The 25085-nt window shown below is 45.3% G+C and overlaps 2 protein-coding genes across 5 annotated transcripts; both read right to left on the bottom strand.

Moving 5' to 3' along the window:
- Window positions 1-5611: 5611 nt before the first annotated feature.
- Window positions 5612-6315, bottom strand: LOC112900399 (pathogenesis-related protein 1A-like). The gene is made up of 2 exons (XM_025969233.1): window positions 5719-6315; window positions 5612-5686 (listed from the first exon to the last, which is right to left on the bottom strand). Exon 1 carries the CDS (start codon window positions 6258-6260, stop codon window positions 5739-5741), a length of 522 nt encoding a protein of 173 aa, XP_025825018.1. The 5' UTR covers window positions 6261-6315; the 3' UTR covers window positions 5612-5686; window positions 5719-5738.
- Window positions 6316-9247: 2932 nt separating this feature from the next.
- LOC112899224 (DNA-binding protein SMUBP-2-like) lies at window positions 9248-18825 on the bottom strand. Of its 4 annotated transcripts, XM_025967606.1 has the most exons (8): window positions 18669-18823; window positions 18117-18568; window positions 16956-17968; window positions 15619-15902; window positions 13182-14225; window positions 12094-12262; window positions 9826-9983; window positions 9248-9723 (listed from the first exon to the last, which is right to left on the bottom strand). In XM_025967606.1, exons 3-8 carry the CDS (start codon window positions 17572-17574, stop codon window positions 9475-9477), a joined length of 2523 nt encoding a protein of 840 aa, XP_025823391.1. In that variant the 5' UTR covers window positions 17575-17968; window positions 18117-18568; window positions 18669-18823; the 3' UTR covers window positions 9248-9474. The 4 variants fall into 4 exon arrangements, with proteins under 4 accessions (XP_025823391.1, XP_025823388.1, XP_025823389.1 ...); XM_025967603.1 differs by having other exon boundaries at window positions 16956-18568; window positions 18669-18824; XM_025967604.1 differs by lacking the exon at window positions 9248-9723 and having other exon boundaries at window positions 9826-10012; window positions 16956-18568; window positions 18669-18825.
- Window positions 18826-25085: the final 6260 nt, after the last annotated feature.

Below are 25085 nucleotides of genomic sequence, written 5' to 3'. Positions count from 1 at the left end.
AACATGAAAAGTGTGTAGGAATTTTACTTCTACAAGTTTGGTGTTCACAGATTTTGAAGTTTAGTAATGAATTTTCGAGATAAATTGAATGTAAGTTGGCAGGTTTACGTAAGTTAACTGAAAAGTCCCAGTTCCAGGCAGAACCCGACATATTCAGAACAAATTTTGACCATGTTAAGGGCTAAATGTGAGGATGTACCTGGAACATAAATTGTATAGGAATGTTGGGGCTACAATTTATCTTTTGACTGATTTCCATGTTCAGCAGTAAAGTTTGGAGATAAATGGACTGCAAAGTTCGGCTTCAGAAAGATTCAGACTGAAACCGAGTTATGCAGAAAGGTTCAGAACAATATTTGAGTATGATACATGCTGAATTAGAAAAAGTGTATGTAGCAAAATTATAGAGGAACGTGTCTTCTACAACTTTTCTGTTGGATGATTTCGAAGTTGACACGTAGAATTTGGAGAAACAGGAGATACAAAACTCGGGTTCAGCTGAAAAAAAAAGCACTGATCCTGGAAAAGCTTGAAGCTTTCCTGGCCATGAGCCCATGACGACCGAAGCTCAGGCTGGTCCAGGAGTCCAGCTCAGGCGCTCCGGCGGACGGCAGGCGACGGGGAGCGGCAAAACGGTGTTGTCTCGTCGAGGGGATCGTCGTGGTGCCACCGTCTTGAGCAGGCAGATGTCGTAGCGGTCGAATTCGGTGGCCGAAGGGGCTGTGGCGGCCGTCTTCTTCGGCGTGCTTGTGCGTTCTGTTTTGCGCAGGTCTGGTGCCGGATTTCGGCAACCGCCGGGGAATACGCGAGTAGGGGATGCGGCGTTATGTTCGGATTTGACCTAACACAATCGACGGCGCCCGATCACTCGCGGACGATTCGAAATCGCAGATGGCAGACCGATTGGCATAGCGCGAGGTAATTCCGTCGCGTGGGTTGACCGGCTTGCGATGGACGGTTCCTAATCTTGTTTAGCAAGTTAACCGAGCGATGGACGGCGCAAAATCACGGGCGGCAGACCGATGGGGAGGCGCGGCGCAACGATCGCATGTGCATCGGTGTGATTTTTAGTAGTGAGAGAGAGAGATCTAGCTAGATTCCATGTGCATCGGTGTGATTTTTCACTCCCGGTTTTGCTTTCCCAGGTCTCAACGTTTTTTTACCGGGATCCATGTGATTTTTTTTCTTTTGGCGTGAGCGAGGTTTACGTGCCACTATTCACTCTGGATCGCTAGTGTTTCATTGTTTTTGCTCGTGTGTGCGGTCAGTGCCGTGAAGTGCAGGAGCAGCAGCGATTTTGGTTGAGGTGATTTTATTGATTATGCTTGCCATGTATTGCCCCCTTTTTAAATTATAGTTTATTTTGATTTTTCTAGATTTATAGATTTTACTATACAGCTAGATATACATATATTATGTTTAGATATATAGAAAAACTATATATCTAGATTTACTAAAATAACCAAGAACGGAGAGAGTCTGCACTACGCTCGGGTGCAGACCGATGAAAATCAGCAGTTCTAAAATAATTCCATCAAAATTGAAAACTTTTTGGCACCACGGGCGGTGGCTTACCCGCCCGCTGCACCCACCCTACGCGATCACACCTCTGCACGCCCGCACGAAACTTTTGATCCCGCTAATTCAGCCCGTCCCCATCGCTCCTCCCTTCCCCACCCACATTGTGCCGCCCTACCATCCAATGGTCCGCATCGTGATGCCCTTCCCATGCTCTCTCCTCCTCCGCCCTGCATCCCTGCCTCCGCGGGGAGGAGGTTCTCCTTCTCAGCCAGCACCTTCGCGGGGGTCGACGCCGTGGTGAGGAAGTTGAGCTTGGCGCATGTCGGGGATGGGAGCTCCGCGGCCGGGGACGCGCACGCCAAGCTGGGCTCGAAGCGGGATAGCAACGGGAGCATGGAGATGGAGGCGTGCATCAGGCTCGGCTCGAGGTGGATCGGGGATGGGATCGCGTAGATGGACGCGCGCATCGGGGCCGCCGCATTCTTCATTGACCCTGGTGAGTTGACAAGGAACACACTTCCCCATCTAGAACCTGCCCTTCGGGGTCTTCCACCGGGGGAGGGGGGCTGCAAGCGCCGCCGCTCCCAGGTGTCTGGAACAGATGCATTCGACCCAGGTATGCATTACCATATACTTGCTAAAAGAGTTCTATATGCTGTTTTCAGTTTCAAATTTCTATTTTGTGTGCCATCTTTTGCTCTTTCGATTGATTATTTCTCTGTTTTTAGAGGATAAGGACATCCAACAGGAAACTCCAGTCCTTATTTTGGTCCATCTCGGAAGCTTGATTTTGAACTTGAGATGGTTAGCTTCTTATAAATCTTATATTTACTTGTTACTGTGGCCGTAATCAATGTACCTTCCTAAGCTGTCAAGCCACTTTGAGAGTTTCAGTTATTTTGGTATAGAATTATTAGAGAACACTGTGTGTAGATAAACTGTGCGTAATCGGTAATAATTTTCCTTAATTCCCTATATTATATCACAATACTTGTTGCTTTCAGGCTGCCATTGTTGGTCCAGGGAATGAATTGGGAAAACCTATCAATATTAATAATGTTGAAGACCATATTTTTAGCCTAGCTTTGATGAATGATTGGAGTGGTATTGCATTCTTCTCTATTTTCATTTGTTATAGCTAATGTTACATGATGTGATTATACTAAACCGCATGTAATATACCAGCTAGAGATATCCAGGCTTGGGAGACTATACCTCTTGGACCTTTCCTGAAAAGCTTCAATAAGGCATCTGAAACCCTTGAAATCTAGGAATTTTTTTGAGGGGGGGGGGGAATTTAAGCCATGCCTTGCAAAAAACTGGGAGTCCTGCACATATCTCTCTTAAGAAATGTGCTTCCATTTTTGGTTTTGGGTTCGGTCTGAAACTTTATTGTGGTCTTACGTTTACAATTTCTCTAGGCACCATAATATCACCATGGAATGTCACTTGGATGCTTTATAGCCTTTCACTTGTGAGGCTCCTAAGAAGGTGAGGAAGTAGTGTATTTAAGATTAACCCTAAGAATAAGGTTAAGCTAGCACCAATCCAATTAGTTATATTTCTTATCAGCATTTTGTAGTACTTCAATCCTGGGAGAACTAATTTTCTTTTGCATTGCAGGAACCTGAGCCTTTGCCTTACTTGGCTGAAAAGAATCACGTGAACTACAATATTTCTCTTAAAGTACAGAGTTGCTACATTGAAGCTTCATTTTATGCTATTATTAATTTTATTGAAATCAAACTAATTGTGGTGTTATTTTTCTCTAAAAGGTTTGAATTAAGCCCAAAGATCATAATGATGCATCAATTATCGCAAAGACTAATTTCAAGTATTTCTAAGTACCCTGGCGGCATGGAGGGAGCCACAAGGACTCATGCTTTGCGATTCATGGAAAAGGTACTTTTCTGAATGGCTCTCCAACCAAAGGTATACCCAGATTTGGTGTCAATCAATCTAAGCAACATATTGGCCCTTGCAGTGCTTGTATACTGTTTTCCTCCAACTAACTCACCGTATTTGAATATGTTCATTCCATTCGCAGCAGCATCTGAGTTAGTGAAGGCTCTTCTGGTAACAGAGGTAGGCAACTTATACCATGTAGTTTACACATTATGGATATGTAGATATGCTTTTGTGATATGATTAGATTTACCCATCTGGATATGTAAAGACATATATGAAGACATCGATCATTTCTTCTGTTAATTTACCCATCTGGATATGTAGATATGCTTTTGTGATATGATTAGATTTTCAAATACTAGAATATTGCCACTTTTAATTTTATATAGTGTTGTTGTTTGGTTTGGCTTTATTGCCATGCATAATTGGAAAAAAGACCGGCAATCATAGTCGGACTCCACATTCTCTAACTATTAGTGAATTGCAGGTATGAAATGCTGAACATTATTAATTCAGACAAACATACCATCTTTTATTATGATGCCTTTTATAAGGTTCTGATGGAGGGAGGGTTAAGTAGAAAACTATCATCAAGAAGGGTTACTCGTGATGGATAAATTTTGTGATTATAGTGTATTCACCATGTTTTATGGCTACATGCTTTCATGTCTTGTGATAAGCAACAAGATGTACATGTAGACCATAGCTGTCTTTTATCCACCTAGAGGTTGACTGTGGTATGCAACTTTCTGATTTATCCCGATGATAGTGATGCTTCGATTTGTTCTTCCTAGAGAAAGGATTATTAATGTTAAGGGCCACTTTGGTTTTGTTCTCTGCTTAGATCCCCTCCATCCACCCCATGTACAGATCATTTGCAAGTAGGTACCTAAAACTCATTTGCAGGTAGGTACCTGAAACTCATTTCATTTCATTTGATGGTAGGTACCTATAACTCATTTGTAGATATCCATCTCATAGTCCCTTAGTGCTCTGTCCTGACTCATTTGCATTTGCAGGTAGGTACCTATAACTGAATCCAAAGGATGAAGAGAGGAACGATGCGAAGGAACATGTCTCTCTCAAGCTGCTTGTTAAACCTGACACCATCATAGAGGCATATTTCAAGTCCTATTTAAAACAGTAGGAGCAGTTAATGGTTATATTTGAAGATATAACTTGTAACCTGTTTGTATGTTATTTTACTTTGTGATTTGTACTCGTTACTCAAATTCTCCCTTATTAGGTTGCCAGCTACAACTTACAATCTTTAATGCATATTAATTTTTAGTAGTACCCTAAGTTTGTTTCCATGACTCCATTTAATTTTTCTATGGAAACATTTATGTTTTCATTTCGTTTCATGTTTCTTGGAATCCAAGGTTATTGATTTTTTATATTCGCAAGCATTGTTACTAGTAGTAGTAAAGGTGAAATATATGTCCTCAGGTGAAGTTGCCATATTATTATTTTTTTCCTAAAACTTATTTTGGTTTAATGGCGATGAGTGAAAGACGGTTTGTCACACTATGGACAGTAAATGTGTACTGAATAAGAATAACAACTCCACTCCAAAATATATATCCTCAATGGAGTCATTATATTATTATTGCCTCTAAATTCAATTTGAAAGTTCATCTCTCAACATCCTTCACTATTATCTTCTCTAAATTTAATTTGAAATTTCGTCTCTCAACATCCTTCACTAAACAATCTGTAATAACATTCCCCCACCGTCGGTCCCCTACCGCTGACGCCACTCACCAGCTGCCTTTACCACCATTTGTTGAGTGCTACTCCTAATACAGGACCCATCTCTATAAAAATATAGGATCCCAATTCCAACCTAGAGTTGGTAAATGGTTTAAAAGTTTAGCTTATAAATTTTCAGGATCGGATTTAAAAGAGCTAGCCTCATATTTTATATATTTTCGAGTTAAAAATAATTAAGGATTGTCCTAACCGGATAGTCAAAAATTCCTTACAGTCGATATTTTTTTGTCAACATGAGTGACCTGGAGTTAGATAGTGGTTCGTTACAATAACGTCTGGAAGAAGTTCGTCTGGTCACATAACATTGAACAACATCGAAGTAATGGCAATGCCACTGCACGCTGTAACGGATTTCAGTCTGCATTCTGAACAGGATGGTTCACTGTTTTTATTAGTATATATATATATATATATAGTGAGAAAATTCAGAAGGAAAACGAAGCCCGACATTTTTATTGCTCCAACAAGTCACCGAACCGTATCGATCAATTCAATACAGTAGGTCCCGTGATTTGGGCCCTTGGCCCGGTGCCCCCCTACGGTAGGTACGCGCACGCCGCCACCGCGCCGCCGGACGGGCACGCCACCAGGGCGCACCCGAGCTGCCGCCACTCCAGGGCCACCACCAGCTTGTAGCTACCGCACTCCTGGCCGGGCGCGCACGCGTCGGTACCCCGGTCGTACCACTGCCGCTCGGACACCCACGTCGCCACCGCGTCCGCGGGCGTCGGGCGGCTGTTGGGGCCGCGGAAGAAGGTCATGGCCTCATGCAATCGTGTCGGGTACCCGTCCTTCTTGCTCAGGTCGCACCCAGCCGAGGCACGGAGCCAGCTCAATTGCAGCTTGGCGCGCTGCGCCACGGTCGTGTTCCACGACAGTGGCAGCACCCCGGCGTCGGCGCGCGCGGCGTTGATCGCGGACAGGAACTGCGCGACGGTGGCCGGGCCGCGAGGGGCGCGGAGTGGAGGTGGCGCCACGGCAGTGGAGGCGGCGTCCGAGGGCAGCGTGTCTGCCAGAGCCAGCAGTGAGAGGATGGTGATGTAGGTTAAGAAAGACATGGTTGTCGAGTCTGTGATCGTGCTCCGTTTTCTTGCTTGTTTCTGCAGACCTTATATAGAGTGAGAGAGAACTTTTGGCATCTTAATGTACGGTACTCTTGAGCAGTAACGTACTTGATAAGTTTTTTGTAACCGTACTGTGGTAGGGAGTTATGTGGACACTTCATTTTATCATAAATATGCTTTTGCGGTTTCTACTTATAGATTACTAAACATATTGCAGTTATACAAATTAAAATGAAGCGGATCTTTGTTTTTCTTTTAGGTTCATTGAAATAATGAAGTACAATTCTTCAGCTGCAGAGCGCAAGACCAGAAAGTGGGACATAGGTTACCTGTGATAAAATTAGAGCTGCTAAATTAAAGGAAGTTCTATCTGTGTTTAGAACACCCCCCCCCCCCCCCCCCCCCCCCGTTTGCTCTCCAAGGCGACTCAGGGGGCGACCATCACTGCCGCCAACTCCCCCCTCCAGTCTGACTACAGTGGCCGCCGCTGGGCCCACGGCTGAGCTGAAGCCGGCTCATCTCGTCGCTCCCCCTCCTCTCCCCTCTCTCTTCTCACCGCCTCCCTTCTCCGGCTTCCAATCCTAACCATCATCTGTCGCTCACCGCCGGATCAGGTGCCCCTCGGGCTGGATCTGGCTATCGCAGGCCATCCTCGTCGGGCGCCACCGTGCGGTGTTGTGCCGCTCCGGCCGCACCGGCCGTTGCTCACGGTGCTCGTCCGCCGCCGCTGCTGTGGTCCTCGTGCCCCGGCCGCCCTCAGCGAGCGCTGGTGGGGGGCGCTGCATCGCTACTCCTCGTGCTGGGGCGGCTGCTCGAGGAGCTCAGCCGTCGCCGCTGTTGCGGCCCTCGCGCCCAGGCCGTCTCGGCGTGCTCCAGTGGGAGGCGGTGCGCCGTTCCTCCTCGCGTCGGAGTACGTGCTCGCGGTGCTCGGCCACCGCCGCCGTTGTGGCCCTCGCACCCCGGCCGTCCTCGGCGGGCGCTGCTCCTCCTCGGCCCTGGGTGGCTGCTCGTGGAGCTCGGCCGCCGCCGCTACCGTGGTCCTTGCGCCCCAGCTTCTTGCGGTGCTTGGTTCCGCCCCCCGCCCCCCTCGGCTGGAACTAACCCCCCTGGGGCCAGGGGCATCCTGCCACACCCTTGCTGATGGGTTCGGGGTGTGGCTTGGGTGTGCCACCGCCTCCCTGGCGGCCGGTTCTGCGCATCTAGATGTGCAGGCCGCGCCTCCTCCAGTGGTCCCTCTCCCCTTTCCGCCGCTTGGTGGGATGGTGGCATCAGAATATGCTCCCGACGGTCATGGCGGTCATGCCCTGTGGATTCTTGTGCTCTAGGGTGGAAGTGGGGCGAAGGCGAAGGCCCTGTGGATTCTTGTGCTCTTGGGTGGAAGTGGGGCGAAGGCGAAAGCCTAGGGCCTGCTCGTGGGCCAATGATGGCCCGTTTGCCTTCTTGAAAGTGTCATTTTCCCCCACTTCCATCCTTCAGGTGTGCTCTCCAGGTGAAAACTTTGACCACGTTGGTCAGATGACGACGCTCCCGCCTCTGAGGCGTCGTCTTGGAAGCTCTACTAGTTGCTGATCGAATTGTTGCCAAACTCCGCACCCCCTTGGTGGTGGTGGTCTACCTCCTGTGGGGAGTTCCTGCTTCCGTGCCTGCCTTCGCCCTATTTTGTCCACCTCGTTTGGTTGCGTAGGTCATCATTTGGTTACGTAGGCTGCACATTCACCTACCCAACGAAATTGTTTACCCTTATCCACTAATAACACCAAACAATCTATCTTCACAACATGAACACCAATATCTACTAAACTGAACTCAGGCATGTGAAGCAACATTTTCTAAAGCCATAAACAATTTTGCAAATATCATAAGCAAATTAGAATACACTAAAAAATATTTTCTCTCAATAAAAATATATTATTGAAACATAGTGACGTGGGATCTTGTTTTGAAGCTTTTATTAAAACAAATACAACCGTGTGATCGGATTTTAATTTCAATGCTCGATTTTGAAACTACAATCTTTTAATTTTAAAATTATGTGCATGCATGCGCTTACTCCTTGCCCCTCATGTGCATGCACATACCCATTGCATGCACTCAAAACGGGATGGCCGTGCAGTCGGTCTAATTTATAGCCGGCCCTAAATTAGCCGTATCCATAGGAAAATCACCTTTTCTGAAAGAGGGGCGATTATATGAATAGAATCTGGTTTCCATCTCCATCATCCCACAAAATTGTGGAAACTGCTGGGGCATCTTTGTTTAGAACTTGCAGTTTCTTGCTATAGTACTTCAGTTTTGGAATACTTGGAAAAATAAGGAGGTGTTTTGCCATAAAAATGTTCCTATCAATGTGCTATGGATGTTACAGCAGAATATCAGTATGTGTCACACTTGTTCAACTCGCGGGGATGAGTAATTTTGTTACCACCAGGATCCTGTGAGACGTCAACTTTCAGCATTCATATCTGTCAAATTCTGTGCTAGAAATGATCAAAACATGGTAGTTTCTACAAGTTCATGTTGGTTGCAATATTATGCTCACAGCTGAAGGTGGCCATTGTTACTGTGAGGTTGCAGAGTGCCAGTAGTTCCCAAGAATGCAAGTATGCAACTCAGCCTGTTCTAAAATTATACGGTTGTACGGTTAGCATAATGCAAAGTTATTATGTCGCCAAGCCTATGAGATACACTGACAACTCAGCCTGTTCTAAAATACTTACTCTGCCTAAGTAGTTGTCTAATCCTAGCTTTCTGCCTCTGGTGACAACCGACGGTGAGCTCTTTTTCTAGATCAAACTAGCATGGTGAGCCAAATAGGCCCAGGTTTGCAACAACGCAACTGTGCTCCATGGATCAACCATAGTCCCATAGGCACTGATCATTGCTGATCCAGTACAGATATGTGGAAATTCAAAATAAAAGGCAAAATAGAATATATTTTTTGTCTTTCATCCACAACGACACCCAGTTCATGTCTTGCAGGGTGAAAGAAGAGAGGTACATGATCAATTTTTCCACATGGACGTCTGAAATTTAAAGACCCACTATCAGATGCGAAGTTCCAGTTTGCTGTACAGCTTTACAACTGAATAGTCAGCACAAAACACTTAAACAATGACAGAAAACCCACTTGGCCTTTGCGTGTTACAGAATTCGTCTCCATGTAACTCAACATTTAGTACGCCAGATTTCGTGGCAAGCTAAGTCATCACTAACCTAGAGACGGTAATGCCGGTGGATTAAAGCCAAGATCAGAGTCCCCGTCCAGGGAACCAGGTTCCACATGTCTGACCTGCCCGTGCTGCTGAATATGGCGAAGGAGCCTAGCCAGGAAAGCATTGTTACGAATGGTAGAACTATCGCATACAACTGCAACATGTGACCTTGCCCTTGTAATGGCGACATTCATGCGCCTGCTGTCACCAAGGAATCCTACTGCTCCCATGGAGTTTGACCGAACCTAACAAGAATGAGGGAAAAAACATTTTTCAGTCTTTTAAGATGTGATCCATTTTCTGCTTGTCACTTTAAAAAACTGAAAGAAACCAGAAACAAATCTTACCATGGATATGACAACTGCATCTGCTTCCCTACCCTGGAAGCTGTCTATGGTTGAAACCTCAACTCCAGAAGCTAATGGATATTCTTCCAATCTGTCCCGTAACATTTGTACTTGTGCAATGTAAGGGGACTGAACAGCAATCGAAGTTGGAAGCACCCCTTGATAAATTAATTTAATCTGTCATTAACTTCAACATTGAAAAAAACAATAGAGTATAATGTTTCCGAAGATGAAAGAAGTCCACACCGCTCATGTAAAGAGAATCAAAAAAGGGAGGGAAGGAGGCTTTGTTGGCTTTTCACCACGATCAGCACACACGAACATGAGAAACACAGGAACACAAAGATTTTCAAGGCCACATTAGCTTAGCCTTTTCTTCTTCTTCTCTATTAATCACGATACAAAATTCTATTCCATGCTCTTGCTTATATAGTCCTAAGTACATGACCAGCCAGACCTATGAGCTACCGACTCGTATCTGGATACCGTGCTCGTACACGTGTACTTACCAAATAAACATACAACAAAGGCTCCAACTCAAATATGGTCGGCTGCCACTTTCCACAAGCTCGTAGACCTCCTCCTATACGCTCTCGTGTATGGCACCTGACCAACCAAAAACTAGCTATGCTTCCTATGTGCATGCATCACAACTCTACACATGTACATGCATGACCGGTCCTGTACTCCTGTATAGGACTCAAACACATGTACGTGTGCATGACTCATGCACATCATGGTTCTATATACGCTAAAACTTTCTTAAAATTAGATTAAACCCAACATTATTCACCCCCTTAATCTTTTTGCCTTGAAAGCAGCCCTGGGTTGTCATGATCTGCAGCCACAAACAGCACCTTCTAGTCCTTGACTCGTCACATTCCCACTGAAAGTGGCCATAATAGTTGCACTTGTAGCATCTCACTTTAGCCTTGTCGAATTTCAGGTTCTTGCCGCCTCTTCCATTGCTAGAGGAACCATCAGTAGCTTCATTTTGCTCTCTAGCCCTCCATTAATATTGTGTTCCGGTGAGCAACAAATGCTATTCATCCTTCTTTTCTATAGCCTTCCACTTCACCTTGGTCAGCAACAAATGCTCGCCGTCATGCAACGCAGCCTTTCCTCATATGCCCGGAGTCTCCCAAAAACTTCTTCAATAGTCATTATCGCTAAGTCTCTGAATTTCTCAATTGATACGACAATTTGTAAGAACTTGTTTGTAGTGGCTCTGAGGATTTTCCTTCCAACATATGAGTCCTCTATCTTGTCACCCAACCTATGAATCGTGCTGATGATCGAGTTCACTTAAATCGTGAAGTCATCAACTGAATCTATGCTCTTCATCCGCAATCCATCTAACTCTTCTATGAGGGTTTGGATACGAGCATCCTTGATATGTAGTGCACCTTGGTACATTGATATTAGGGGGGCTAGCTCGGCTCGGCTCGTTAAGGTTAACGAGCTGAAAAGCGAGTTTGGCTCGGTTTATTTGAACAGCTCGAGCCGGCTTGTTTGGCTCACGAGCCAAGCATTGTTCAACATTAATACTCTATGTGTAGCAATTTATTCTATATCTATCAGTTAAATTACTGAACATACTGACCCGAAATTACTGAACCGAACTACCGTATTACTGAATCATGTTCGGTAAAATGGTGTCAGTAATCACGCGCAGTAGTCATTACTGAAAAATTGTTCGTTAATTAGTTGGGTGTAGGTAGAATAGCACGTGGGTACATACTTATTACTAAAAAAATAAATTGGATATTATCATATATATCAAGCCTAATGAGCCAATCGAATAGCTCATGAGCAGTCCAAAATATGATTAGCTGCCACTTTCTGCAAGCTCATAGTCATAGACCTCCTCCTATACGCTCTCTTATATGGCACCTGACCAACCAAAAACTAGCTATGTTTCCTACGTGCATACATCACAAGTCCACACAAACGACCGGTTCTGTATAGGACTCAAACACATGTACGTGTGCATGACTCATGGATGTTACTAATACTTGCCTATACTAAAATTATTACTTTCTATATATATATATATGCTAAGACTTGCTTAAAAACAAGATTAAACCCAACAGGCTCATCTAATACTATGTTTTTTGCGTCATTTGAGGTTCAACCAGTTCAAAGAAGTTACCTAAACTTTTGGCGGTGCAGTGCATGTAAAAAAGAAAGACGAAAGAAAAGGATGCAGACAAGTTGAGCAAATAAAAACATAGCAGTCTTATCCAAATAAGTAAAGCAGGCACCTACCGCAGCGTACAAGACTGAGAACATGTTGTGCAACTATTTCTGCCTCGCCATTATTATAAAATGAACCTGTACCGGCTGGGTCTAAACTCTCCTCACAGTCAATATTTAGACTTCCATATGGCATTCGAGTATCAAGTAAAAGCAAGGCACACTGAGTCATCCAATTTGCCTGAGACAAGGAGAAAATAACTTATCAACACATGGAACGTAAATTTTGTTCAAGAATTTAAGGGACTGTATCTGGAAAACTATACATAGAGCCATCAATGCTTCAATAAAACAGTAAGTAACTGATATTAACATTTCCAATGAAAACCAAGTAGCAACTAGGAAGGCTCCATATCTCGGGCCACCCAAATTCAAAACCAACAGAGGTCTCAAAACAGAGTTCATTATTTATCTTTTTTTTTCTGGCAAGAAATGTGTTTCATTGTTTCGATGTAAAGACTAGAAACCCAAATGGTATATGCAATAAATCAAAATCTGTGAGAGAATTTTGATGAGGCAATCTAGTAGTGTGAACCTCAATAAAATTGGCATGAAATGAGCAACATTCAGCACACTACTAGCACAATGGACCTTTCTTTGATCTGCTTAATAAGACAGTCTACTTTTGACAGGATGTGAATTTATTAACTTTAAAAAATCCCAATAAAATAGTTAGTAGACAATCGTTTTTCAAAATAAAACTGCAGTTCAATTTTGAATTAACCAACATCAAACATTAAGGAATGGAGGTAGTAAAATATATTGAGAACTTACCATGCAGGATTGCAAACAACACTTAATCCTGCAACTATGTTTATGTGAAAAGAGATATTATACAATTCTACATCACCTATTTTCAAAGGCGACATTCAAAAGAAAGTAAGAAACTCAGAAAACAAGCTGCACTATTTCTTATTGAGGTGGCAAGTAGCACTGACATGTAATGTGTGTGTGTGTGTGTGGCGGTTGTTGTTTATAAAATATACAGTAACATTTATAGCCTTCATAGGAGAAAGATGCTGATTTCAGGTCTCTATCAGCTGAAAGGTACACAACTAAATTATTTTAGATTTATAGCATAATTTATAGGACCAGGGTACCTTGATAAATGGATAATCAACAAGAAGTCCAGAAGCAACAGATGGGGAGGATTTGAGCAACCCATCATACATCTCATTTGATGCCCATCTAGCTATTGAATCATGCATTCTGTATTGCACTGTTAACATTGTAGTGAGTAGTTCATCATGCAGCGATGAAGCCCTTTCTAATAAAGACATTCCAAGCCCACCTTCCATAGCCTCTCTTGATAATACTACAGGTGCAAGCTGACGGTGATCACCAGCAAGTATGCATCGCTTTCCCTGTAATATTGGGATCCAGCATGAGGGCTCAATTGCTTGCGCAGCTTCATCTATAATTACAAGGTCAAAGGAACCCATTCCCCTGATAAGTGGGTCGGCTGCCCCTATATTAGTTGATAGGACCACCTCAGCATTTGACAGAACCTCCATGGTTGTTTCCTTCTCCATCTTCTTATACTCCTTCCCAAGTTTTTTCAATAGTTGGCGAATACCTGAAGCTAAAGAATCATCCTGTATGCAGTGCTTTAAGTCATTTCTCAAGTCAGATTTTTTCCTCTCAAACTCTTCAGTGAACTTCTCAAGCCTCCTTGTAACAATCTCTCCCAAGGACCTTGAAGCCACAGATGGAGACATCCTGGAAGGGTTTCCAACTCGTAGGATGTTCAGTTCAGTACTTGATAACTTCTCCACTATGTTATCAATCGCTGCATTGCTTGGAGCTGTCACAAGAACACGTTCACCCTGGCGGACGACACATGTAATAAGATAGCTAAGCAAACAAGTCTTGCCTGTCCCTGGAGGCCCTTGGATGACTAGGACTGGCCTCTTCTTGTTCAAGGCCAGTGCAAGAGCCTTTGACTGAGAGGTATCAAAGTTGTAGTTGTGCCTCTTCAACAAAGCTTCATCATGTACTTCTGATCCACCCCAATCAATCAGATTATTTTGCTCCAACTTCATCGCATCTTCCTTGTCTCCGAACAGAGAGGCTACTACCCCAATAGATGCGTTTCTTTTCTGTAAACCTCTCTTCTGAAGAAGCATCAATGCTTCACAATTGCGCTGCAGAGCATTTAAATAAATTAGCCAAGCATCTCAAGCATTTAATAAGGCATTAACTAAATTTCACATAGCACTATGGCAACAAATTCGTCCATTTCATACTATTCTGATGCAAACAAAAGGTAACAATGTTTCAGAATTAAGATCATATGACAAATAGGTTTCTTCGTATAATTTACCACAGAGACAAATTTCCTGAATTAAGTAATATTCCAGGTACAGCAATATAAAGAGATTACCACAAAGCACAGTTAGATATGTCGAAAGACAATTCTAGAAAGCCTTGAGCATTATGTTGTACGTCCTTGCACAATCTTACACTCATTTTGAAAAGATGGGTACTCGCAGAGCATCATATAGATAATACCATAAAACTATCCAAGACAATAGTGACACAGAAATAGCCAAATGACAGATGGAACAAGCTCTATGTTGGATCAATGAGAATACTAGAAACTACAAAAAAAACAATGAAGACTGGAAAAACACAAGACAGAGACAATTGTCACCTTTATTTTAGCAATATACATGACACTGAAACAGGAACATTATACATGGTTATAATTTATAATTTTTTCTATAAAAATACCATTTTTGACATGTTAAAGTATGAAAGGTTTAGAAATTTTCACCATAATGCCATTTCTACCTGAATTGAAATATGTTTAACATCATTAATGTATATTTTTCTCTAACACGCAGGAGAACTGCGCACATTTTATTAAGGAGAAGAATGAAGGTACCAAGGGCTGGACAATGGAGGACCCTACTGTAGACTGACCCCACAGGCGCATCCTGTACTAGAGACTATCACGGACTCGCCACAAAATAGAAGGCAGCGACCAACATACTCCCAGAGATAAGGCTGGTTTTCCATACAAAGCGCCCACAGGAGCAGCTCACGCAGAGATACTGCTCATGCTGAACACCAAAGGGCGCACTAATTTGCTACTACCAGTAAAACTGCAGCAATACTAAGGTATATTAATTCCAGAAGAATCGTTCCTGCATTGAGTTTTCGATCCTACATTAACATCATGAAATTTGTCCAAAAGGCAAGCATTACTTAGTTTCAACAATATTATAAACAACTTGACCAACCTAGGAGGAAGTGGCTTTGAATAGGCACCCATATTAAGTCATAGAGGACTCGAACCTAGATGGTAGGTGAGGAAGTACACCCACGTTGATATTTATTATCCAATAAATATTCATATAACTCAATATGGGGAAGGCTGACTTGAAAATAAATGATTAATTTGATACCTCAGTCATATAAACTCGTGGTGAAACGGACAAATATTATATGTTAATTAACTGTTCCAAGGAACATGTTACCCAACAAAGGCAGCTCAACAAAGGCAGCTCATAAGCATGTCTAAAATTGCCTTACCTCATATGTGACTGAATCTGCCAATGCTTGTATGCGATCAATCCGCACGCTTCTCCCGAAAAGCTTGGAGAATGTAGGATCACCATGGCGTGAATTCAATGCCACTGTAATGCTGCAGTTATCCTCACCGAGAGCATGGATAAAGCCTTGCATGCAAGAAGTGGCAACCTCACCCCGGCTATTGCATGTTCTTACACAAACCATGTCTCCTGGAGAGAGCCTAGTTGGAGGAAGTTTGTGGCTTTCCTCGACTCTAAATAAGACCAAATGTAATCCTGATAACCCTGCACCAAAGAAAATATGAAGCAAGGTCAAATATCCAGTAGGACTATTAACCATGTATAATTGGACTAATAATGAGCACGCCCATATTTACGTCATCTAAAACAACAAGCTAAAAAGGACCAACTTCAGAATAACATTATATGTGATAGGCTAGGGGTATCATCAATTGAAGAAAAGCTAGTCCAAGACCAGTTGAGATGGTTAGGAAAGATCCAAGAAAGACCACTAGAGACACCGGTACATAGCAGAATTCTAAGGTGCAACAATAAGGTAACAAGAAGAGTTGGCAAAACCTGACATGGGAAGAGGCATTAACAAGGGACGTGAAAGTGTGGAATATACGAAAGAATTTTCCTGGGATAGAAGCGCATGGAAACCAGCTATCGATGTGCTTGAACCGTGAATAGAACTATAGATCCCCAAATAGTATAACTCTTATTTATGTCTTTTGTAATTGCATATAAGTTTCTTCCTTTTCTGTTTTTTTCTTGGTGGCTCATGTTGGCCTTCATCTCTAGCCTACCCCAACTTGCTTGTTGCTGATGTTGTAAAAACACAAGCCAGAAGAATGAATGGTACCTTAATTACCTGTGTATGCATGTCAGTGCAAACTTGTAGCTCCCAAAAGATGGTTTAAAAGACAGCCCCATAACACAAATATAGGTGTCCTCAAAGCATTTAATCATTGCTTAGCCCGTATAAAACAGCCTACCCTGCCCATTGGTGACCCCGATAGCGCCTACCCTTTTTCAGAACATTATCCCCCGATGCAAGGCTAGTCAATAATGGGTTAAATACACATCAACAAAAAACAGAGAAAATGCCGTCTTTCCAAGAATGAAAAAGAAAGAAGAAAGGAAAACAATCTCTAAATTAATTGTTCGTGTGGTTCAATACATATAGAACTCAAAAAACTTGCACTCTCATTAAACATTAGAAAACAGATATTACCCTTTCGGTCAAACAGCAATCACTTCAAACCGCACATAATTAGTGCCATAGTGCAAGTAAACTAGTAATATCATAATTAAAGTTAATAAAGAAAAACATACCAGTTGAACTGCTGATAACTTTCAAATTGCAAAGAGTGTCACACTGCTCTTGGGCTTGACCATGAGTTACCAAGTACTCAACTGGCCGGGCCGGCTTTTCTGACTTTGCAAGCATCATTGAAGTGGTATTCAACTCTGCCTGAGTGAATTCCAGTTCTGCATCTCGTTCAAGTTGTAGAAGGTCTGTCATCTTCTTAACAAACTCATCTATCTTCGTCTGCATCAGCCTTGTCTTGTCCAAGCTTATGCCAAGGGTAACGTGCATAACAGGATTCCCAGATCTGCGTGCAGCTGCGCGATGCTCAGCTGATTTAGCCAGTTCTTTCAGAAGCATCCAAGATTGTGTGGAGCGCCAGTCAGTGATAAGGCCCTCATTCTGCTGTTGCAACAGAACATCACGAAGTTCTCTCTGAAAGTTGTCAAAGAGTGTGGGGTAGTGTGTTGAGGCTTTCAAGCAAAGAGACTCCTGTCCCTTGGGCATGGGAGTTGCAGAAAGGTATGGCTGTGCCTGCATCACAAAACCCATATGCCCATCTGATAATTCCCCATCCAATGACAATAATGCTGCCCCATCATCTTGCATCTCTGAGAAAGCAAATTTGGAGGCCATTAAGTGCATGCCCTGCTTTATCCATTGCACCACATGTAGGCCCAACTCTTTTCGCCCAAGGGGGTCACCAATCTGGTAGAGCTTTACCTTCCTAAGCGACAGTTCCTCCTCTGATGGCACACACGTACCTTCTTCTTTGGATGTTTGCTTCCTCTTCCTCCACCTTCTCCTCCTCTCCTTTTTTCTGATACCATTATCATCACAACCATGATGGGAAGACGAACGGCAATCAGCTGCTAATAGTGTTTGTTCGCAGCGGACTGCAGATGGAACTAGTCGCCGATGACTTTGCTGATAAGAAAAGATATGAGCAGTACTAGTGCAGGAGGAGAAATCAGGCAATGGAAGCAGCTTCGGTTCTCTCCTTTGAGGTCGCACAGTAGCATATGAAGAAAACAAGGACCTAAAGGGTCGAAGATGAGGAGACATGCTCAGACCAAGCTAGAAATGGAAGCAAGAGAGGTGCCCAAGGGAACAAACTAAGAATGCAAGTAATAACATCTAGAGCTACAAGTACAGAATACGCAAGGTTTGGAATCAGGATTGCTCACTGATATTTTGTATTTTTCGTGGTCAAGATACTCCTACGTTATATCTGTATCGATAGATGCCAATAATTCCATATCTTCACTCTGCTCTGGTGCATACCACCTCTAGACACATGCAAAATTGCAAATATTGCTTCATCGATTTCTGAAGTTCCTCATAGTTCAATTTGACGAGAGACTTTCCTTGCCCATGATGTTTTCTCACTTTTTCTCCTCCACTCAAACGGAGCGACCAGAGCCACATGTTACAATACCCTGCTTATCTTCTTATACATGTTAATTCAGGAATCACATTTTGCAAATCCAAACTCATGTCTCATAGTACCACAGCAATAGCAGGTAACCAACGCCTTCTTCGGCATAATCATCATAAGTCAAGCACGCTTTTCAGAACCTTAGTGGTATACAGCAGCAACTTGATGCCCATGCTAAGTTTCTCCACAGCTCACCAAGCTCTTGTATGGCAAGAACCAGAGATAGTGATATATTACCATGCAAATTTAAACAAGCACAGAAACAAAACAAGTATCTGCTAGGTCAGATGTGGAACCTAACCTCAATGATATTCTGCAGCTTTCATGGCTATCCAAGTGGATTGGCTTGTGAAGCGGTGGAGACGATGATGCTAAGTTGCACCAAGACCATACATATGCTTCTACATCCACAACCTGGACACCTCAATGGCCTACTTGTCACTTCCAGGTTCCACAACTTCCTCTTGTGCCCAATCTGGCAGCAGAAGTGTGATGTTGAAGTTCCTAGATGCTCTGACCTCATATGGTGTCTTATTGCCCACGTGTCAAACAACACTACTTACCACATGTTAACTTATCCCCAATAGTGATGTTGACCTATTCATTTGACAATAGCTGCAGATATATCAACTTTTGAAATTCTTTGTTTCTGTCTTTGTTTCCTGAAAACTTTGTGTACAAACAGTACCCTTTTTTTGTCTTTTAATATATAACCAGTAGAGGCTCACCACCCCTCCTGTTCCCTTAAAGGAAAACTTCTGAAATTTCAAATACCTGACAGGCCAGGAAAGCCATTCCAGGTGCAGCAACGTAGATTGAGTGCGGATGCATGCATTTTCATTAAGCAGCTAGTGTGCGGAGAAACAACCCCGCTCGCTGCTAGCGAATAGCAGGACATGTCCGTTGATATGAAGATGTGTCCAACACTGAACACGCACTGTGTACCCTCTGTTATGAATATTTTGGATGGCCTCATCCAAACTCTGACGCGGGAAAAGTCCCGCACTCGCACGGCCACCAGGATGGGGTCACCACGCACGTCGCACATGAACCGCGCACGTCGCGCGGCAGAGAAAACCTCCTGCCTATGCATGCCCTTAATCACGATCTACTGCTGTAATCTATAAATACCTACTTGAGCTTCAATAAAGATTCACCCCTTTTACTGTTCTTGCTCTCCTTTTACATTCCAATTACAACACGTTATCAGCACAGCTCTAGCCAACTGAAAAGAAGCAGAAGGGGAGAACGCCAGTGAGCTCGATAAGATGCCGATCTCACCGTCCTTCCTCGAGATCATCAGATCTGTTCTGCACCTTCCATGCCAGCAGCAGGCTCGCTGTCTTCGTGCTTCCTCAGCCACCAGGCAACTTGCCAGGCTCCGGCACGCCGTCTTCGTTGGTACAGGATAGTAGATCCCGCCGGCTGCCGTCCTCGCCCTTCTTCACTCACCATGCGCGTTTGAGGAAGGCTTGGAGGATGCCGCTGTCGACGACCTTGTTGCTCGCCAGGGACCACCAGTGTCGCTGGACACGTGCACCGCGCTCGGCTGCATCTTGGTGAGCTCCCTGCACCACTGCTTGTCTCATGGTTGGACGATAATGGTGCGGGTGGAGCGCGACGGACCACCGGCGCAGCCAATGGTCACGTCGTACTACCCCACCCTCGGTTGGACGAACAACATCCACAACGAGGGTGGGCCTTCAGGGGCAGCACCACATGCCTTCGGTCTCGCCTCGCTGCATTCGGTCTCCTTCGTCACCGACATACTCGCGGATCCGCTCCTCCTCACCATCGTACTCACCGACTACACCCCCGAACACGCAAAGTCCGGCCGAAGGACGCGAAGACGGTGGAGCCACCGGGCTTTGAGCTCCGGGGCACCATGGAAGCGCGCCGTGGAGCCCGCTGCTCTTCAACAACCTCCAGCGCAGCAACCCCCCTTTATCTTCTCTGAGCTCGCTCCACCGCCCCACCTCAGGTCCATTCTCTAACGCGCCCCAATGCTACGGCGGCGGCCAACCACTGCCCCGTCTTGCGCAGTGTGACCCGAACTAGGTATGTCCCTGCTGGGAACCCCTCAAGCGTACCCGGGCCTCGCCCCTGCTCCCGTGAGGGGGAGGCCTAGGTAGCCGGGAACAACAGGAGAGGGGGCGGAGGGGGGAGATCCGGCCACGCCATGACCGGATCTGGGCGGAGTAGTGGCGGTGGTATAGTGGCAGCTACGGCTGGGCGAGTAGGGGGGTGAAGTGGTTAGGGTCTTCTAACCGTAACTGCTCACCCATCGGCCTTTTATGCCGAGCGGACATGCTGAGGTTGAGCTAGGCTGGCTAGGTGCGCGCCTACCCGCTCTGCTACACGGGCTGCGGCAGGCTGACACGGCGGCCGAACTCGGACCGGCCGCATGCCAACCCCCCCCCCCGCTCGTCGGGTTGAAAGCAGCGGTGGGCCGAAACAGAGGTTGTCTCACCCCGCTGCCAAGTTATCATTTCCCATTTATTTTAATCATTTTAATTTAGCAATTTTACATTCCAGTCCTTAAACTTTACTTTACTTATATTCATGTTATCGCCATAATCTGACCGGGCTAGAAGTGGGCCATGGAGCAAGATGGGCCTAGAAGATAGTCACGATAAGCTTGCGAATCGGACCCTGTGCAGGTGATCGGGGCCAGAAAGGCCGTGTAATTTAGATATAGGCAGTTAAGATTCATGTCGTGTTTGATTAGGGTTAGTTAAAGAGGATAAATCTACGGACTATAAATATGTACCATGAATAAACAAGAAAGACAGAATCATTCGTCAACAACTCTCTGCGCATCGCCTCCCCTGTTTTAGGGTTTTCATCGGGTAAGTGCCATGTGGCCCCGATCACGCTCTGCGTGATCGGGGTAGCATCACCCTTGCTCGTTTGTTCATATGTTGCTCATTCTGAAGCCTTGTAGATGGCGAGTAGCATTGGTTATCGTAGCACGCATGTCACACCCGATTTATAAAGGACATAAATCGAGCAATCATATATGCGCCAGGATCAAGTCACGCATATATACAACAGAATCATCAAGATATCACAACACATATCACGAATAACATTAATATAATCGTATATGAATCATAAATGAATTATTTTATTACAACCGAATCAAGAATCGGTTCAAGAGTTGCGGAAGCGTAAAAGGGATACATGAAGAGCTGGGCGCCACAGAGACGTCGACTGGGAGACAAACGCCTAGAAGTCGTCGAAGCCGCTGACGTAGTCCTTCACGTTGCCGGGTACTGAGCAGCAGTCGAAGATATCCGAAATAGAACAGAAGAGTAGAGAGGCAAGTGTGAGTACAAGCTCGTACTCAACAAGTATAACACGAGTATGAGGCTCTAAGGTTAGCTGACTCAACTGCATTAGCTTTTAATCTTGGCAAAATTTTATTAAAGCTAATTACTACAAGTGGATGAATTACCATAAACCCAAATTGCATAAGAATTAATCAATATTAATTAAGAACTACTGAGAACCATCCAAACCAAAACCACCCGGGGAATCTCCCTAATCAAAGGTTGATAACCCCACTAATCAGACGGAGGATCTGGGCCGCTCATGACTGTGAGCACAGCTGATATATCAGTTTTACACTCTCGAGAGGTTGCACAACTTTACCCACAAGTCGTGAGCTACGCTAGTTGTTCATCACACTTCCTTAGTGAGATGGCTAGCAAGCACACTACGAGACCGTTACAAAGGGCACGTTGGTAAGGTGTAACCGCTAAGGATTCTGGATCAGCAACGATGGGGCCCACCTCCGGGGGTACAAGCACACAGCACAGACCAAGCCGGAGGAGCAGGGACCATTGAAGCCTACCACCCCTCTTGCCCACGCAGGTAAGTTACTCCCGAACCAACACGACCTAATTAGCAAGTCAAGACCGTCCCATTCCAGTCTTGTGGTTGCGCGGTTGTCCCAGGGTGTCGCTCTATGAACCGGTCCTTATGGAGAGTGGCCAACCAAGCACTAAGCACCGTGCTGGCCCCCTAAACCATGTTTCTAACAAAAACATCTTTTAAGGACGCACAAACCACTCAAGCACACAGCACAGAGGGTCGGCTCCAGAATTAAGTTGCATAAGACCATTAATCAAATTAATTAAAAGGACCCAGATATGTTATAGCGCAGCAACCTAGCACAACTAACCAAGAATGCAACCCAAAGGATATATATAAAGGATATAAAGGTGGCTAGGAAATCCTTATAGGCATACAGAATTAAAATGCAGTATGAAATTGTATTAAAAAGTGATAGGAGGTTCATGTTATACTTGCCTTCCTCGTACTCTCCTGGCTGCTGCTCGAACTGCTCGGAAGATGGCTGCTCCTGGTGCTCGTCCAAAGGCTCCGCATCTACTCACGATCATCAAGCATAGTCCACACATATACACATGCATAACAAAAGCAAACTATAAGAAAACAGTACACCAATACAATAGAACAGCACACAAAACTGGCCTAGAACTATTCTACGCGTTACCACGATAGCGTGGATATAAAGAACACCTAAAACGGAGCTAAAACGCAAAAACTACGCTTGAAACAAGATCCAGGGGCTTTTCTGTAAGAAAACAGGACCTCCAGGGGGTTTTGTGCGAAAACTGGGGACCTAAACGTAATTAAAGCATAGACTCAGGGGCTAACTCATTAAAAACCTTAGGCTGGACGGCGGGCACTAAATCCCGGAAGCTCAGGGGTCTAAAAGCATAAAACAGGACTTAACCATAATTACTTTTGAACTACGGGTGGACTGCGGGTTTATTCTTGGAAAACGCAGAGGCTCTTTAACAAAAAGGCTGGCTGAAGCGGTACGTTTTAATCTGGGCTGCCGGATCTAGCATCTACGGCTCATATTAGATCCTAGCAGCGAAGGGGTACGCGCTAACCACGGCCATCCGATCTAAATCGAACGATCCGGACCTATACTTAGATGGATCTAATCTAGACCACCTATTCCAGATCTGACAGCTCCGATTCATCCCTACCCCGAACCGGTACGCGCGATTTAGATCCCTTGGATCTCGATCTCGCGGTTCAGATCTAAGCGTGCGCGATCTAATCTCATCCACCCGTCCCGGATCTCACGGCCAGGGATGAAAGGACGCACAGTACGGCGGAGGAGGTCGACGGAGCTTCTTCCCGTGGCGGCGCTTTGCCGGGGCAGGCCTAACTTGGTGCCCCGGGCTCGGTTTTGGACGAGATCAAGCCCTAGAGGATGCTGGCGGCATGTGTAATCCATCTGGGCAGTTGTGGTGGCGGATTTAGGCACAGCTAAGGTAGAACGACGGTGAGGGTGGCTCGGGGCGGCAGACATCGCCGGCGTGCACGCGTTCCGGATGCTACGGCCAACCAAAAGCCACGACAACGGACGCTTAAGCATCGGGGAGGGAACGTGATGCTTACCAGGGGCTTGTGGTGGCCGAAGCTGCCGTGTAGGATACCCGTCGACGACGGCCGGCGGCGGGAGAACGACGGCGCTCGCGGGCAAGCTGCAGCAGAGGGGCTCGAGGTCCCTTGGACGCGCGGATCGGTCGGGGACGTCTCTGCGGAGGTAACCAGTGGTTAAGGGTAGCCCAAGACCGGTCGGCACCGAGGAAATTGGGGTGGCGGCACAGCTCACCGGCGGCGGTTTCTTCGCGAAATCCCGGTGATGCAGAGGTTCGGGGCTCGAGTGCTGGGCTCGGGAAGTCTCCCAGTGGTGAGGTGAGGCGAGCGCGGGGGTTGTCGGGGTCGGTGGCGCTCCGGAGCAGTGGCCCGACGGTGAGGCAGAGAGGGAGACGCGGCGGAGCTGAGGGTCCTCGGGGCGACGCAGGGCTAGGGTTAGGACTCTGGGCTCAGGAGATTCCCTTTGTAGGGCGGCGAGGCTACCCTGGCGTGCGGGCCCGGGGAGAGCAGCTCGCCGGCGGTTTCGGGGGGAACCGTTGCGCGCCGGGGAGAGAGGGAGAAAGGGGAAGAAGGAGGTGACGCGCGGGGCCGGCCTGGCAGAGAGAGAAAAGAGAGGAGCGGGCTCTCGGGCTGGGGAAAGGGAAGTGGGCCGGCGCGCAGCCCATGCGGAAGAGAGGGGGAAAAGGGCCCGAGGGGGAAAAGGAAGGGAGGGAAGTGGGCCGGGCTGAAAGAGGGTTGGGCTGCTTCTTTTCCCTGTTCTTTTCCTTTTTCCTTTCCACACTCAAACCATTCAAACCATTCCATTTGAATTCAAATAAATTTGAATTCACACAAATAAAACCATGCACCAGCATGAATGCACAAGCAAGTTGACTTATAATAAATTTTAATTACTTGCATTATAAAATTACTTTAAATGCGAGATAAATTAGGGAAAACTCTGGAAATTTTATTTGAGCCCAAATAATTTCATTAAAATTAGGGAAAATTACATTAGGGTGTTACAACACATAGAGTAATGTTATCCTTTTTTGCATCTTAATCATGCTTTATTTGTTGCTCTCATGCGCTTAATCATCGTGTTCGATCACGGATGCGATGGTTGTATCTTGTTTTGTCTTTATCAGTAGATCCAATCTGTTATGGCTAGTTTCTGTTTATTTAGAGGCTTAGTTCGATATATGCATGATTAGGCCTTGCAAACGAGTTGAATGTTCCGGCAGTATGTTTTTGTATCGGCTTGTAGCTTGAATAGAGGTTGTTCTAGGAATCGGCTTTTCGGTTGTTTCTATGA

The sequence above is a fragment of the Panicum hallii genome, chromosome 7, assembly GCF_002211085.1.
Source record: "Panicum hallii strain FIL2 chromosome 7, PHallii_v3.1, whole genome shotgun sequence".
Lineage (NCBI taxonomy): Eukaryota > Viridiplantae > Streptophyta > Magnoliopsida > Poales > Poaceae > Panicum > Panicum hallii.
This window is presented reverse-complemented; position numbering and strand designations above follow the sequence as displayed.

Coding starts and splice junctions, on each gene's coding strand:
- LOC112900399 (XM_025969233.1), bottom strand. CDS start 6,260: ATGTCTTTCTTAACCTACATCACCATCCTCTCACTGCTGGCTCTGGCA.
- LOC112899224 (XM_025967603.1), bottom strand. CDS start 17,994: ATGTCTCCTCATCTTCGACCCTTTAGGTCCTTGTTTTCTTCATATGCT. Junction 12,263..13,181: donor TTGATTATCCATTTATCAAG/GTACCCTGGTCC, acceptor TCCTTGTCTCAG/GCAAATTGGATGACTCAGTG. Junction 9,984..12,093: donor TCTCAGTCTTGTACGCTGCG/GTAGGTGCCTGC, acceptor TAATTTATCAAG/GGGTGCTTCCAACTTCGATT.